The sequence below is a fragment of the Zerene cesonia genome, unplaced genomic scaffold (assembly GCF_012273895.1).
Source record: "Zerene cesonia ecotype Mississippi unplaced genomic scaffold, Zerene_cesonia_1.1 Zces_u005, whole genome shotgun sequence".
In the NCBI taxonomy this organism is placed as follows: domain Eukaryota; kingdom Metazoa; phylum Arthropoda; class Insecta; order Lepidoptera; family Pieridae; genus Zerene; species Zerene cesonia.
Genome location: NW_024045135.1, coordinates 274,364 through 290,408, shown reverse-complemented (window position 1 = coordinate 290,408; position 16,045 = coordinate 274,364). Strand labels below are relative to the sequence as shown.

At 31.1% G+C, this 16,045-nt stretch overlaps 1 protein-coding gene across 2 annotated transcripts; it reads left to right on the top strand.

The window, feature by feature from the left end:
• The first annotated feature begins 3,531 nt into the window (after positions 1-3,531).
• Positions 3,532-14,930, top strand: LOC119838798. 2 transcript variants are annotated; one of them, XM_038364915.1, is made up of 6 exons: positions 3,532-3,874; positions 12,131-12,295; positions 12,540-12,737; positions 13,365-13,507; positions 14,167-14,292; positions 14,857-14,930. In XM_038364915.1, exons 2-6 carry the CDS (start codon positions 12,137-12,139, stop codon positions 14,912-14,914), a joined length of 684 nt encoding a protein of 227 aa, XP_038220843.1. In that variant the 5' UTR covers positions 3,532-3,874; positions 12,131-12,136; the 3' UTR covers positions 14,915-14,930. The 2 variants fall into 2 exon arrangements, with proteins under 2 accessions (XP_038220843.1, XP_038220842.1); XM_038364914.1 differs by having other exon boundaries at positions 3,533-3,869.
• The last annotated feature ends 1,115 nt before the right edge of the window (positions 14,931-16,045 follow it).

The following is a 16,045-nucleotide window of genomic DNA, read 5'->3' as shown; positions in this document are numbered from 1 at the left end:
ATATTTTTTTATAATTAAGTGTAACAGTATTTATGGCCAGACTAAGTATAATAACATCTATTAAACTACTCCGAATTTAACATTCGCGAAATCGCGGGCAAAACCTAGTTACATTATAATACATAAATATACGTAGGTACGTCGTACAATCACATTATGTGCCCTTAAAGCCTATTTTCATAACTCTCAACTCAACACATAGGTAGTATAGCTTTTTATAACAAAAATAATACTGTAACTTCCACCATGTATATTTTTGACACATCTCCAAAGTCAGAAACAATATGAAATAATCTTAAGTTTAATTCTATATCTGAAATAGACATGAAACAAAAAACAAATGATTGTTGCCTTTACCACACTTTATAAAAACACGTGTAATTTTCCACGACGTTTAGAAGCTGCTATTACAATAGGTTATACGTGCGTACAAAGTATATCAAGGTGACCACGTAGTCTTGCTTTTCTATTTTCTTCTTACATTGTTAAATCACAGCCGTATGAACTAGCCTGGCCTACATTCTTAAGAAATATGTATTGCGAAATTGGTAAACATTGTTTTATGAAATAAAAAAGGTAAATATCCAAATCACTTATTAGCTTAGAGCAAAATAAACCGAGCAAAGGTTTCGTCATAAGTCATTATGTGTTTAGTGATGTCGTATATTTTTTGTTGTGCAAAATATATGTATAGGATAATTATCTATTGTAAATAATTGAAGGTTAGGTGAGGTTATCCGTTCCCCTCAACTTTGCTCGGGTTGTTTCGAGCTTCAAATACCCTCCCTATTATATTACGTGATGTAAGTTCATAATAGAGTACAAGTAAGGTATATCATAGATATCATACGTCACACTTATATTCTTCATTTATAAAAGCTCTTTTATGTTTTCGTCCCTTTCTGCATGCTCTTATGAGCATATACTTACTGTAGCTGTGTACCATAAATTTTATTCTCTTCTATTATGAAGCGAAAGAAAAAAACTAGTGTAAACTAGTTTGACTAATTTGAAATACACGTATTTTTTTTATTTCATTGATTATTAGCATTTAGGTTTATCGTTTATATCGCTAATAACAATTTAATAATATTAAAGTTTGATGTAAAGATATATCTGGCTCAGCTATTAGAGGCTATAGCATTCGGAGAGTATTTATCCAACGATGAAATATCTTTGTAATTGGTCCTGTAGTCTCTTGAATTAGCATGTTCAAGCAAATAGACAAAATCCTCAAACACAAGAAAATACTAAAATCCTCAACTTAATATATGAATAGTACATATTATATACTCGCTACTACATAGGTATGTACCAGACAATCCATTACATTCAAATGACACTTTAATTATGTTCTTATAAGCATACCCTACGCTAATGGACCTCAGCGTAATCTATCTATAATTTATCTTTGAAACAGTCTACTACAATTTGAGTTAGTATTTGCGTACAAAAGATGCAATTATGAAGTTTCCGTCGGTTGGTACAACTGCACTGATTCGTGACGGTTGCAACTTGCAATGCATGCAGTATCCGCTTGCATTCATGTTGCTACATTAATATATATATATATATATATATATATATATATATATTATGCAGATTTAAATCACTGACAAAAAACCGAAATTTTTCGTTTTCATGCCGCCGCTCCTGACTCCAGTCTCCATTCACTTGGCATTCTCTACAATGAATGAATATTACAATCATCCAATGACCCATATCCCTTTCCTTCGAAGTCTTTCCTTTATTTCCCAGATCTTTCCTTTCTTTTTACCTACCTATCGCCGCGGCAATCCATTCGCATAGTATTTTTTATAGATTCTGTAAATGTTAATGGCGCTTACCATATTAAAAAGACCACCTACTAGCTCCTTCATCGAATATTATATAAATAAAATAATAAAAAACAATTAACAAACGATATGCTTGCAAGAACGACGAGATTCTGTTTTGTTTTTTTATTATTTTTATGATGATATTTTGATCGTGTAGATGTCTAGTTTATATAATGCAATAACAAGGTGAGCTATATCTATTTAATGAATTAGAAAGGCATAACAGTTGCGAATTGTTGCAAGCCCAAATTGGTTTTTAATAACATCATATTTGATTCTCAGATAAGGTTAAGAAAAAAGAAATAAGTATATCATGGTGGTGGTTTGGAAATATTAAGAATTAATTTATAAAATGTTGGCTTTCCGACCCGGCTTCGCACGCGTGGAATTCGGTTATATCGCGGGATATGGTAAGGAGTAGCCTATATACAGGTTTTCCCAAGATCTAGACTCTAGACTATTTTTCAAAATGGTTTAAGACAATTGAACAATCTTACATGATTTTATTTTTGACATAAAGAACTTCCATACAAACTTTCATCCCCTATTTCAACCCCTTCTACACTTATTTCGCGATAAAAATTATCCTATGTCCTTTCGCAGAATCGTTTCAGTGGTTTAGGCGTGAAAGAGTGACAGACAGACAGCCAGAGTTACTGTAATTTTCGGGATTAAATTTTGTGCAAATATATTCTATATATAATATAATAAGAAATGCACATATGTAGTATGCATCTATACTATTAAGAACTACAAATAATAGAGTTAGTAAAAGATGAGTTTTTCACGACATATATACATCTTTGAAATATTATCACTAATGTCTGCTTTCTATCTATAGCACTTATAATTATTGAATGCATTTATCACGAAACAATAAATAAGAAACTACATCGTGAAATGATTGCTTTTTTTATATTGTTTTCTGAAAGATGATTAAATAACTTCTGTCTAAATAGAAATACGAAGGATTTTTTTAGATTCGTCGACGGAAAAAGTATTGAAACCGATTACCTAAGCTCTAATTCCATTACAAGTGACTTCCTTAATAGATCTGCCCCTTAGTTACGTAAAGTAGCGTAACAGAAATCCCGTTCTAACGTAACATTATCTATTTCACTGGTTAACTTAGTTACTACGAACTAGCTAGGCTTGCGTTAACTGGCTAAAGATGATAAAAAAACCTTGTTTAAAACAAAATTATATTTTATAATGGTTAATTTCCGTTATTCAATTATTTCAACTACAATGATCATAAATGTTCATTAACTACTAGTTAAATTAAAAAAGGAGTAAATATTTTTACAATTAAGTTGGTAGGTATGTTTTGTGTAACTTATTGTTTCTTTGCTTTTTCTAGGAAACCTACTTATAAATATACAACAAAATCAGACTAATTTATTCTCTTCATAATTTATTCTATTATAACCTATATACTTTCTTAGATTAAATTATTTTTTAATTAAAACCTAATTCAGCCATCTATCACTTTCGTCATGAAACGCAATATGTAACACATTCCTATTCCTAACGGAACCATTGAGCAAACTAAATTGAAGGAAACCCTAGATTTCCTTTACGCAAGCGCAGGAAACTTCGACAAAAAGCCTGTATTGTTCTCCACCGCCGCTTCTATTTGCGAGAAAATCAAGGTGAACATAAGTAATTTACTTTTTTAATACTTTACGTAATTATCTGCTCGACAATGAAAACAAACTGCATTCGAGTATAGACCGCGCCATCGTTCGGATATTTGGCGCGCTGGCATGAGATTATTACAATTTGCGCGGGAAATCATTGTCTGTCAAATATATATTTTTTAATTCCATGGACATCATATTTGCGTTTAGGCACTGACTTTTCAAAATTGAGTTAAGAAAAAGTGAAAACGTTTTAGTGAAAGTTTTCTTTAAAAAAATAAGGAAACTAAATTTACAAATTTGTGCTTTACAACCATGACTATTTATGGAAAAATAGTTCAAATAATTTTAATCAGTGTTTGATTATTTAATAAATCTGCAGATATTTAAGGTTTGGTAAAATATACTAATATAAATATTAAATACTTCTTATTTTATATTGCGCCACCAAATTAAGTTTATAATATATAATAATAAAATATATATTTTACAGTTTTTATTCAAGGAGGTAGATATCATATCAGATAAATTATGTGGTGTGTCTCCTCCAAGTTTAAAAATTGTAACTACTTACTAGGTAAACGTGTGTGTTAAATGACTCACTCCAAATGGCTATTTCGTAATAATATTAACTAATTCAAATATAAAAAATACTGTAGATATATTTTGTACTTATTGAGTATTAAGGATGAACTCGATGACCTCATAAAATAATTGTACTGTAAAAATCTGCATTATATTGCATAATGGACGCAATATTATACTTGAGTTAACAGATTAGCCTTATGAATATTTAGTGCTAATGAAATGGATAAAATAATTATATGAAAAAAAGAAGGAACCCAATTTTTTCGTCATCATTTTACGTAAATACTATTTGGGAAATGATTGATTTCAGTTTGTTGGTAAAAAATAATATAACGGTTTTTGTATGAGGGTGGTATAAATAATTTAGTTTTAGAAATTTAATTAAATGAAAAGAAAAACTTGTTATGATAAACTGCTTAAAGCTATTAGATATTTCTAAATAGCAACAAAATTGTATTGTTTTACTATGACATTGAAAATGTATAATAATATGTATGTTACAGTTAGTGCCCGTTTTCCGTTATAACGCGTTTTGCCTAGTTAGAAGTAATTAAAACAAAACGCCTTTGTTACAACTAGTTCTAACTAGGGAAGATGTGTTGTTATGAAAACTGGGATTTTACGGTAACATACGCATATCAAAAATTATATAAGTAAAAAAAAAATATTAGTTGTGTTTCTTTTTGAATGGTATTTTTTTTTCTCTGTACAATGTTTGAAGGTTGTGACTTGCAATGTCACCCAATAATTACATTTCCCGACGGATATTCAAACTCATTATAGCGTCATTTTCTTGAGTTTTCATTCTATCCGGTAGAATAAAGTGTTCATCATCATAATTATACTTTGCAATTGTAAAATAACTAGCAGGAAAAATAATTATAATTGTATAACTACTCACTCGTACATATTGCAGATTTTAACAACAATTCTTTGCAGTATTTGTACTAATACAGTATTATGTTATCTGTGATATTGCTAAGAATAGTTCGATGAGTGACGGGGCCGAAGGACCATAAATTTTCCTCATCCTTACCAGTTTATTCCTCAATTACCATTGTCAATCCCTTACTTATTCCTTACTTACCTGCTATAATAATATAAACTATCCTATCTTGTAAGTTGGATCAAACTCCACATTGTGTGCAAATTTGATTAAAATCAGTTGAGTAGTTTAGAAGTCCATCGCGAACAAACAACGTGACACGTAATTTATATATATTAAGAAATAAAAGTAACAAACAAAAAAATAAATTCTTAATAGGAATTTTTGTGTTAATAATTATTCAATTTTAAATAAATAGCAAAATAAAAAAATACAATTTACTTTAAACGTTAGTTATCCATATTATTATAATTGAATAGAGTCCATTAAGTATGTGAATTCTTGTTTAGAATATGTTGAAATTAGATTTATGTGTTAGGTGAAATTTCATAACACAATAAAGAATATTTCTTCAACTTACAATGGGACATTACTTCTATAAAATAACCAGTTTGATGTTATAATCTATTTAATCTTCCCCTATCCACACGTGAGTCAAGCAAATTCAAAAGCTAACCCTATTGTCATATAGTGCATAATATTTACTCGGTATGATACTCAAGGTTGTCACACGACTAAAAAGTGCCGGCTACCGTGACCGGAAAGAAACATACTGGACCAAGTACACCGGACATTCTAATGGTTAGGGCTGTCTAATATTTTATAATTTTAAAAATATAATACGACTGTCTGTATTATTATTGTTTTTCTGTTTACAATAAATTAAGTACTAAGTGACAACCCTGTTGTCAGTGCTCGCTCGGTTAGTCAATTTCTGTTTTTCTTATTAATTTTAATGATATCTCTTCGATAATATCATTAGTTATATAGACATTAACTTCGATGACTTAAGAAACCGCACCGATGCGAAATCCATTGTATGTATCTGATTTGAAAAATTATTATAAGGATTTTTTAATGAGGCATAATATGAAGCTTTCAGCGAACAAACTGGTTAAGGATCAAATTAATATCTGTTGTTAAAAAAAAAACATTTAAAACATAGTTATTATAGAAATTAAAAACTTTTTAACGGATTTTAATCGCAATTTATTCATTATATTATTAACCCGATGTTTCGAACACTTTACAGCGAGCGTGGTCCACGCTAAAAAGATTTAATTTCTAAATGTATAATACTCGCGTAAAAAAAAACACAAGAAAATACTACATAGATATTATGTTACAACTGATACCATTTACCAAAATGAAAACTAGTACATAAAACCTTGGAGAAATAAGCTTGATTTAAGTCGTAACGGTATTATTTGAGTGAAATTGAATTGGAGTGTCGTTTAGAGCTAAAGAATTAATAAAAAAAAATTGTCCAAAAAAGCTGAGGCCGAGCGGAAACCCTACAATACTAATCATAATAGAAATTGCAAGTGATAAAGGTATTGTAATATTTTATATGCTATTTAATTTACACCGACTTTTTATGGTTCAATATAACTGAATTTGTAGTTACTTAATCCCGTGTTAAAATTTAGGATGTGAAAACTCTTGGTGACTCGGTGATGTTGCGTGAGAATCTTCTAGAACATAAAAATTTACTTTCCGACCGCGAAATCAAAGAAAATTTCCATGAGAATTAATAGTATCACCGCAGTTAAAAGGCTAACATGTCACTCTCTATCCTTCCATTTTCTCCTCTCCTTTCGATTGGTCTCCTAGCTATCCATACACAAGAATCATATTAAAAAAAATCCGTTGCAACATAAAAGAAAAGTAGATAAATAAGCACAGGCATTTATAATATTAGTGTGTAGATGTGGAACCTAAGGTGTCTAAGATACAATTGTACCAAAATTTCCTTCGTTCAATCAACCCTATTTCCGACTCTGAAGTTGGCATTATATGATTAGCGATAGTAACTCCGGATGTGGACCAAGGACCACTTGTGACCCGTAGGCCTTGTTATAAGACCTACAGCACACCTGAGCGCTAATCTTCAAAATCCAATATATTATATACTCTTACAATACTTAGGTTATAATTAATAACAGTGGATGAGCCAACATGGGGCTATAATTCAATCAAAGATTTCATCAAGTGGGCAATAACTTTATGTTATGGGTGTATAATATGTTTTTATTTAATTCATAAGTACTAAAAGAGGAAAGTATCGTATTTCCTCTATAAAATACTAATTTTATTTATGTGCATTGCAGTGTGAGTTAGATTTCATGATGATAATATTTATTAGGATAGACGCACAACTGCACTAATCTTGGACTTTGGGTTCTCCTGGCTTGTTGGCTTTATCAAAACTTCAAATAATATACTCACCCAGCAAATGTTTCCTCCTTAAATTTTTATTAGAAATTTTGGTAGGACTGAGTACAAATTGATGTAAGACTGAGAAGTATTTAAAAATAATTATCACTATCAAAAAATAAATAAAAAAAGGCTTTATCTAATGAACGTGATAGTTAGAAAATTTAAATTTTTAGAGATGATTTATTTCTGATTGTATAAAAATAATAGCTAATGCTAATAAAAGCTCGTTTTTTGTCATAGTGGCCAACTGAGTAGGTGGTTCACGTGATGGTTATAAGCTGTCACCACTGCCCATGAACATTAGCAGAGGTAGAGCTTATACGCTACCCGCTTTTATCGGGTAAGGGATAAGGAAAGAATTGACACCGGATAGAAGGATTGGGCTGGGAAGGGTGGAAATAAGGTACTATGCTACTATTTCACGCCCGTTTTCTGTGGGAGTGTGGTAATTCTCCAGTGCGAGCTTGTCCAATTTGTCGTCTCTTTCAAAGATGCTATCGTAAACTAGTTCCTTCTAATCATTATTTCTGTAGATTTCGGTTTTTGGCTATTGACCTATTGCCTTTCAGATGTTGATTGAGATCGACTGTCAAATTGTATGATGAAGTGATTGACTAACTATTGGTACATAGCTTTAGGTAATCTAATACATTTTTATTACTACTACTGTAATACCTACACATTTAAATTTATGTTCCATTGCAATGTGATGTATTTGGCAGTGCAGTTCTAGACAATCAGAAGAAAATTAACGTATTTTTTTCTGTTATGTCGTAATAATAATTAATTGTTTTTTAGTTTATACGTAAAAAAGTGGCTGTACCGATTTCCACCGATGATACATGAAGTAAAAAATTCTGGATTTATACATTATTGCCAAAAAATCTCAATCAAAAAAGATCACGATGTCGAACCACTTAGTAGCAAATAAAAATCTTAAATGGCTTTCAAGTGGATGATGCAACACCGATCATATATTGAAGTATTACGTATTGATAAACTACAAAAAGAACATCTATTTTTCGACCTAACCTTTAGTTTTATAACGAGTTAAATATAAAAGCTCTGCGCAATCCTAATAACATTAACACTTCGAATCCGTATGTGAATTTAGTGCAACGCGACGGTACTTTAAAAAATGCGAAAGAAAAGATAAATCATGTCCTACTGAAAAGGTTATTGGACAAAGATTTTACCCACTTAATTTACGCTAAACATTTCAAGCTGGGCGTGACCGCGTTGAATAGAAAACAATAATTGCAATAATAGTGCATTATATTTAACCAAAACAATATATTGAGAAAGATCGCCTTGAAAGGTCCCTGCCGTCCCAACGTTTACTTTTCAGTCTAGATGCTATCTATCAGGCTTAAATACCTTGATAGTATTTAAAGGCCCTTTGTTTTATTAATTTAGTGACAAAGCTAGCTATTTTGCAATTAATACTTATACTTAAAGATATTAACGATGATAATTAATATCAATGGTTTCAGATTTTTAATCACAACTCTGTATCAAAGTCGTTGTACTGGACTTCTCTTTGTTCTGCATAACTGAGTAAGTAATGTTATTAATGTTTATATGCAGAGAGTTAGTGTAGTGAATTCAAAATTATTATGTTGAAACCATGCTAAATACTAATTTATGGATTAGTCTTCATCATAATATGAAATTGTGTAAACTAACCAATAAATTTAGTTTCATAATATAAAAGATCGAAAAACTGACAACAGATTTCTATTCGTATATTAAAACTAATCTAATATATTTTAATTAACTGCATTCAATGAAGAAACGAGTTTTTGTTTGTAGTACCATCATATTAATATGTTGAAATTGTATTACACCGGATATTTTCAAATGTTATTTTGTTTAGTAAATTCTCAAAAAACATTTGTTATTTTAATTTACGTAATAAAATTAATCCATGATGTGGGTTATTTGTAAGTGATTGAAAATAACACTAAATAATTTATATAACTCCATCCCCATTAGAAGTTGCATTCGTTCTTGCTTCAACGTGACTTAGGTCTCAACTCTCGACTAAGTGAATAATAATTGATCACAGTACATCCTATTGTTAAATACTAAATATCTACGTTAATATGTTTACAAATATAATTCATAGCACTTACAAGCGATTAACCAGAAATCTAACTTGCTATTATAGCAGTAGTTGGAATATAATTAGCTGGAAGTTTATAGCACTAAATTAGTACTTACATTTCGAAATATCAAACCACAAAAACTACATACAAATTTTATATCAATTATATTGTTCACTACGTGTTTTTTATCGCAATAATATCATAATCTTTTTGTTTGTATGAAATTCTGGTGTAACACTGTTAGTTATAAGACTCTCCTCGTTCTCCTTCGAAACGACTGGACCGATATCTATAAAATTTTGGGTGTATATCAGGTAGGTCTTAAAATCAGCCAACATCTATTTTTCATGCCCCTTAACAATAATAGTAAGAACAGCGTGGTGGATTAGTCTGAACCCTTTTAGGAGGTTTTTTTTTCTGCAGTGGGAGCATAATGTATGGGCTGATGATGATAATAATGATTTAACACATTTAATATCTACATCCTTACATAAATTGTATTCCCGTGACTATTTCAAAGCACAACTAAAAGACACGATACATTCAGGATAAGAAAATCCTAGGAATTCTAAGTGCAAAGCATACAACTGTTTAATTTGTTTATTAATTAAACATTTAATAGCTTTATTTACACAGGTACACCGTTATAAATAGTAAGCGGTAATATTTGCAATATTAATCGTGAAGCAAATATTTATGTCTTACAACTCCCTTTAATATAATTTAACTACCGATACTATTATTATAGTTCTCTATTGTACCCGAGGTTGTCTGGAAGAAATCGCTCTAAAGCGATAAGACCTTCTAATGTACTTAGTTGTAAGTGTGTTGTCTTTTTCTCTCCTGATAAAAAAGTGCAATAAAGAATGAATAAATTAAATGATGATTGATGATTATGATTAAATGATGAATGAATAGTTGAATGAAGATTTTTTTAAGTGAAACCTTTATTTGACTTCTTAACACTTGCAGAACAAATTAATTTTACTCAGTGATAAACAAAATATATAATATCATAACAGAAAAATTATTGTGCTACAAAATTAGAAACCTAAGTTTCGTATTATTTTTATATGCGCCCACCCATACATAATACATTCATTAAAATAACGATCGGAAAAAGACAAGAAGCAGTTAAATATCAAACAATGTTAACTATAAAATGCAAATGGACTATTTAATCAGATTTAACGGGTCTTAATCCTAATTAATTATAATTATTCTTAAAATACATAAGTATATAGTCAAGTTGATAAGCCTTTCTTTAAATAAATAAAAAGGCGCACAAAAGAAAGCCCACAGGTTAATATAACCTACTGCCTAATGCCTCTACTACACCTCTACCACAGTTAATATAATACTTTACTAGCCTGTACTATCTCAAGATAGCACTATACCTTCATTTTTTGCTTTTTTTTGTTTAGTGGGGAAATCTTGGATAGATACCCACAGGCCCCGGGGAACGAGCTGTGGGCGATGTCGGATTTCTGGCGATCAAAACTTCACCACAATCACAAAACCTATACACATAAATAAAATGTTACATTTTGACAAATGAGGTAGATTACTTCGCGAATCCTTCGAAAGCCCTAGTTTAAGTTTTTGTTAGTGATAATTATGCTTTAAACAAGTTTTGCTCAATTCCCACATTAAAACCCTACTCTGTTCTGTTGTAATTATTATTCATTTATGTAATAATTAATACAGATAAAACAAAGAGCCATTAAGTTAATTTGCTAGCCATTCAAAAAAAAAATTTTAGCAAATAAAATGTATAAGTAAGTAGAAAGAAGATTCAAAGATTTCATGATTTTCGATGTGATTCTATTTGCTCTACCTAGATTAGAATAAAAATTAATCAAAAATTATGAAAAAGTGTACATGGTTATTTTTCGTAATTTTTCTATCGTAAACGAACGGAGTACATTTACGTATACTCCTATGATTGTCTACGCCACATATTCCGCCATCGGAGATATGGCTCAAAATTGTTATTTTTGTGAAGCTTTAAAATGGCAAAGAGAAACAAACTGTATGTGTTGTGTTAGGAAGGCTCAATTCTGTGCTAACGTAGCTCACATATGACATGGTAATTAATTTTTTTCGAGTGCATTGTTTGATAATTTTCAATAACAGGAAGTTTCGCAAGCTTCAACTTAAACGTTTCACAAAAAAACCAGCACAAAGTGCAGGATGTGGCAAATGTCAATATGAACAAAAGATAAAATAACGAAGACAAAAACATCACACGTGTAGGAATTATACGTACTTATAAGGTATAAGACTTATTTATAAGATAAATGAACTCGTAAGTTTGGGTATATGACGGTACATCGATTCTTATTATAATTTGCTTCTAAATACCTGACGCAATTTACAAAATAACTATCTGAGTTTAAAACTTACAGGATTGTAATATGCAGTAATATTAGTGTTCTCTAATTCGTTGCCAAATGAGAATCGAAACCTTCAATTGTTTTAGAGAATAAAATAATAATTTCATAATATTATGCGCCAATTTGTATATTCAAACAAGTTAACAAGACTTGAATGGCCTGAATTAAAACATAGGGAATATTTATATTTCATACAGACCTATTTTAAAATAACTTTACATTTATTGTCTAATAGATAAAGATGTCAGATGGTATCGAAGCCGGCGCCGGACTGGCGTGGCGCTTGCTTGCCACCCTCGAGGGAGGCTCCATATTACTGGCCACGTCCGCATTGATAGCTTATACCGCTAGAGCCAGAGTTAGGAAACATAAGCGACGCAGGGACGTGAAGACTGTTCTTGTAAGTATGAAATGAATGGAGTTTATTCCAAAATAACTGCTACATACTTTGAAATCTAATGATAAAATGATAATATGATTTATGCGGTAACCAAGAGGTTAGTTCAGTCACAGATTACCGAATAGTCAGTTACCACGTACCTAAGCTGTTAATAATTGAACATCCACATGATTAGCATAACATGCGAAATTTTAAAAGATACGAGAATTCCTGGTCATGATATAGCAATATTTTTATACCACAGGTAACAAACACAACAAACTCACTCGGCAAGGAAGTGAAGCGACGTCTGGAGGCGTGCGGTTGCATAGTGCACACAGTACCGGGGGAGGCGACTAGCAACTCCCGAGTCGATGCGCTTCTAGTTATAGGCGCCGAGACTAGGCCCGGCTTGGACGGCATCGCTAAGTTGGTTTCAGCTGACGTTTACGATAATTTAAAGGTAATTAATAATAATACAAATGATTTAATGCAACCAAACAACATACACAATAACAAAAACAATTACAAAAAAAAGACGTTAAAAAATTTAAGAACAATGCTTAGAAGAACAGATTTCTAATAATAAAAGTGTATAAGTGTGTGCGTAGTGGCTGCAAAAAGGCCCTGGCTCAGCATTATGTTGCACTATGTATGTTAATTTTATTCAGTCATTAAATTTGGGATAATCGACGATGGTTTTCAATTTGTAGCGTATGTTTTACCGATTTTTTAAAAGTTGGTTCTAATTCAAACCAAAGTGAATTGTAATGTTCATTTATGTGTTTTGAAAGCTCAATTGCTCAAATTACTAGCTTTACGTCCTGGGATTATATTGATAGAGGGATAGTCTAAGGAAAACAGACAGTCCGGAGCTTTCCTTACATTGTCTCTCGGTTCTGAAACTATATCTATGATAATATCATCCAATTTGGTTAAATGGTTTAAGTGTTAAAAAGAGACAGGCGGACTTACAGACCTACTATTGCATTTATAATATTATATTATAGTAAATTATTAATTAGTTAGTAATTTTATATTCATATTAGCACGGATTGTGCTATATTTAATTTCCACCATATATTTTCAGTTACTGGAATCACTATCACATTTAGTGCAACGTGGTGGATGTATTGCCTGGGCATCAGCGGGTGCCCTGGACGACGTTTACAGTGAGGCCACGCGCGCGTTCGACGCAGTGCTTCGAGCCAGCTTGAACTACGTCGCTAAGAAGTAACATTTGAAGATAAAAAATAATAAAAAAAGCACACTACCACAACTAAATTGTCTCACTTGCTCTTTTACAGATTATACAGTATTTAATTCCGGCGATCATTAGCAGGATAAGGAATAAAATTATCACATGATATTATTATTCTCTCGTTGGGAGTTGATACAAAGTACAAAGTTTTCATTAAATTAGAGTGTTTAAGTAGGTCAAAATCGAGTAGAAAGGAGTAGGTTAATAATTACATTATTGATGTTAATAAATTATGAATAATAGATTGTTCAATTGTAGCTTTCAACCGTTTAGATCTAATAAAGTCATTTATACAATAGTATAAATACTAAGTACTGAAAAAAAACGTTGATGAAAATTTTTCATACTTAAATAAAAATTCAAAAACATGACAAAATGACATGCGATATAGATATAGATCTACGGTAGACCGTACCCTTAGAACCGTACCGCACTTATACACACACACACACACAAATATCATTCGAAAGGCTGTCTTTTCAGCTGCAATAAAACGCATGTCGCATGACGTAAGCGCATAAGACAACCAATATTTCTGTTAATTACACTACATAGTACATCTGCCATACCCTACAACGGGACAAGGTGCTTCATAGAAACAGATTAGACTAAGTATCTGTGTTGCTTGCAGATCTCGCTGCGAAGCTATTTGGATCGACAAAGATGAGAGCATAGAACGGGTAGCAGAAAACATAATCGCTGCTCTTGTGCCCTGTGACACGAGGCAAAATACAAGTGTACAACCGTACCCCATAAGGTACATTTAATGTCCGTTAACATATTTTTAAATTATAATGTACAAATTCCCTAATCATTATAATTTGAAATGGCAACTTCCTTGTGGGCTCTTTTTGGAAACTATTTGCCAAAATATTATACATAGTTTTATGAATAATTTAGCAACGTAAAATAAAAAAGCTTCTATAATATATGACAATTCAAAAAGGCTTCTAAAATGTGTCTAATAAAGTGGAGATACCACATTATCTATATTAACCACTTTTGATTACATTTTTAACATCATTGGTGTTGTTAATTCTATAATCTATAGTCTATACTTATTGCCTAGTGTAGTATTATCACAGATAACATAATATCATTATATTAGTTAGTTCTAATAGTATACGACGAATAGTTTTTTCGTTTGAATGTTTGAACACTGCGTCACTGCGATGAGATCATCAGATTTTAAAATGCTTTTGCCGCTGAATATGTAAGATTATACATATAACGAAGGCGAAACAAAGGCGGAGGGCTAGTATAATAAATATCCGTATTATTAGTATGTATATATATATATATATGTGTATTATTTTTTCAGGAATATTGCAGTACAAATAAGCAAGTTTTTTGGGCGATGGTTTAAAATAATTACGTAGTTGGAAAACGGCAACATATAGAATATAATTCAACGGCTTAAAGAATTAATGTATAATGAATTATATAGTATATAACATCCTATAAAATTTTAATAAAACAATAAACACTTTTTTTGACTTGTACTTTTATTTTATACTTTTCTCTCCGAAATTCCGCAGCGGAGCCCAAGAGTGCACTGAATTAACAGTTATATTGCAAATAACTGTTAAAAAATCACTTCATAAACTATATTTGGTGTATAATATATAGATAAAGAACGGATAATACCCCACCATTGAAAATCAGTCATAAACTGTTACTGCCAAATTTGTCAAAGTCGCTAGAAAATGCCCATCAGACTGAACAACTTTTGCTAAGATATCATTTCTATTTATGTTATAGTGTAGTTGGGCTCTTGGAGTTTCGTCAACAGAGTCCCCATCATACAGAACAACTTTTGTTAAGATATCACTTCTGACCGTATTATAGCTTAGCTGGGCTCTTGGACTGTGTTGGACAAAAAATGCTCAGGTCTTTCAGATCTTCGATTTTAAACTCTTAGCAATTTTTGTTAAGGTCGTCTGTTGCGGTTCTGCATCAACAAAAGTCTTTCCATTCTCAATTTTATGATTTAAATACATCCAGGAATTCCGGAGATTAATGTGTACAAACAATCAAGACAAACAGACACATTTTTTAGAATCGTGTATATTGCTATATTGTGCACTTCAAATTCTTATAAATTGTAGGTACTTATTACTGAATTATGTTTCAATTGGGTGATTCAAATAGATGGATAATATAAGCTTAAAGAATAACAATATAGCGTGATACATAACAATATAGAAAAAAATATAGCGTGTCTCTGTCGGTACACAGGTCGTCGGTACACACAACTTAAAAGAAACCGCGGTGGGTATTATCTTCATACAAACGATCTGTTTTCTCCCTAGATATAAATGGTAAACAGTACATAATAATTAATATCTATTTATAACTTAGTCTAAGCTTAATTTTGAACATTTTAACATTAATCAAAATTGCTTGTAAAAGTCGGCAACAGAGACTTAATGTGCAAATTTGACAACTATTAATGAAAAAAATAAAACATAGAAGCACAGCATATTTACTTCTTATTTAGTTTGAAAAAT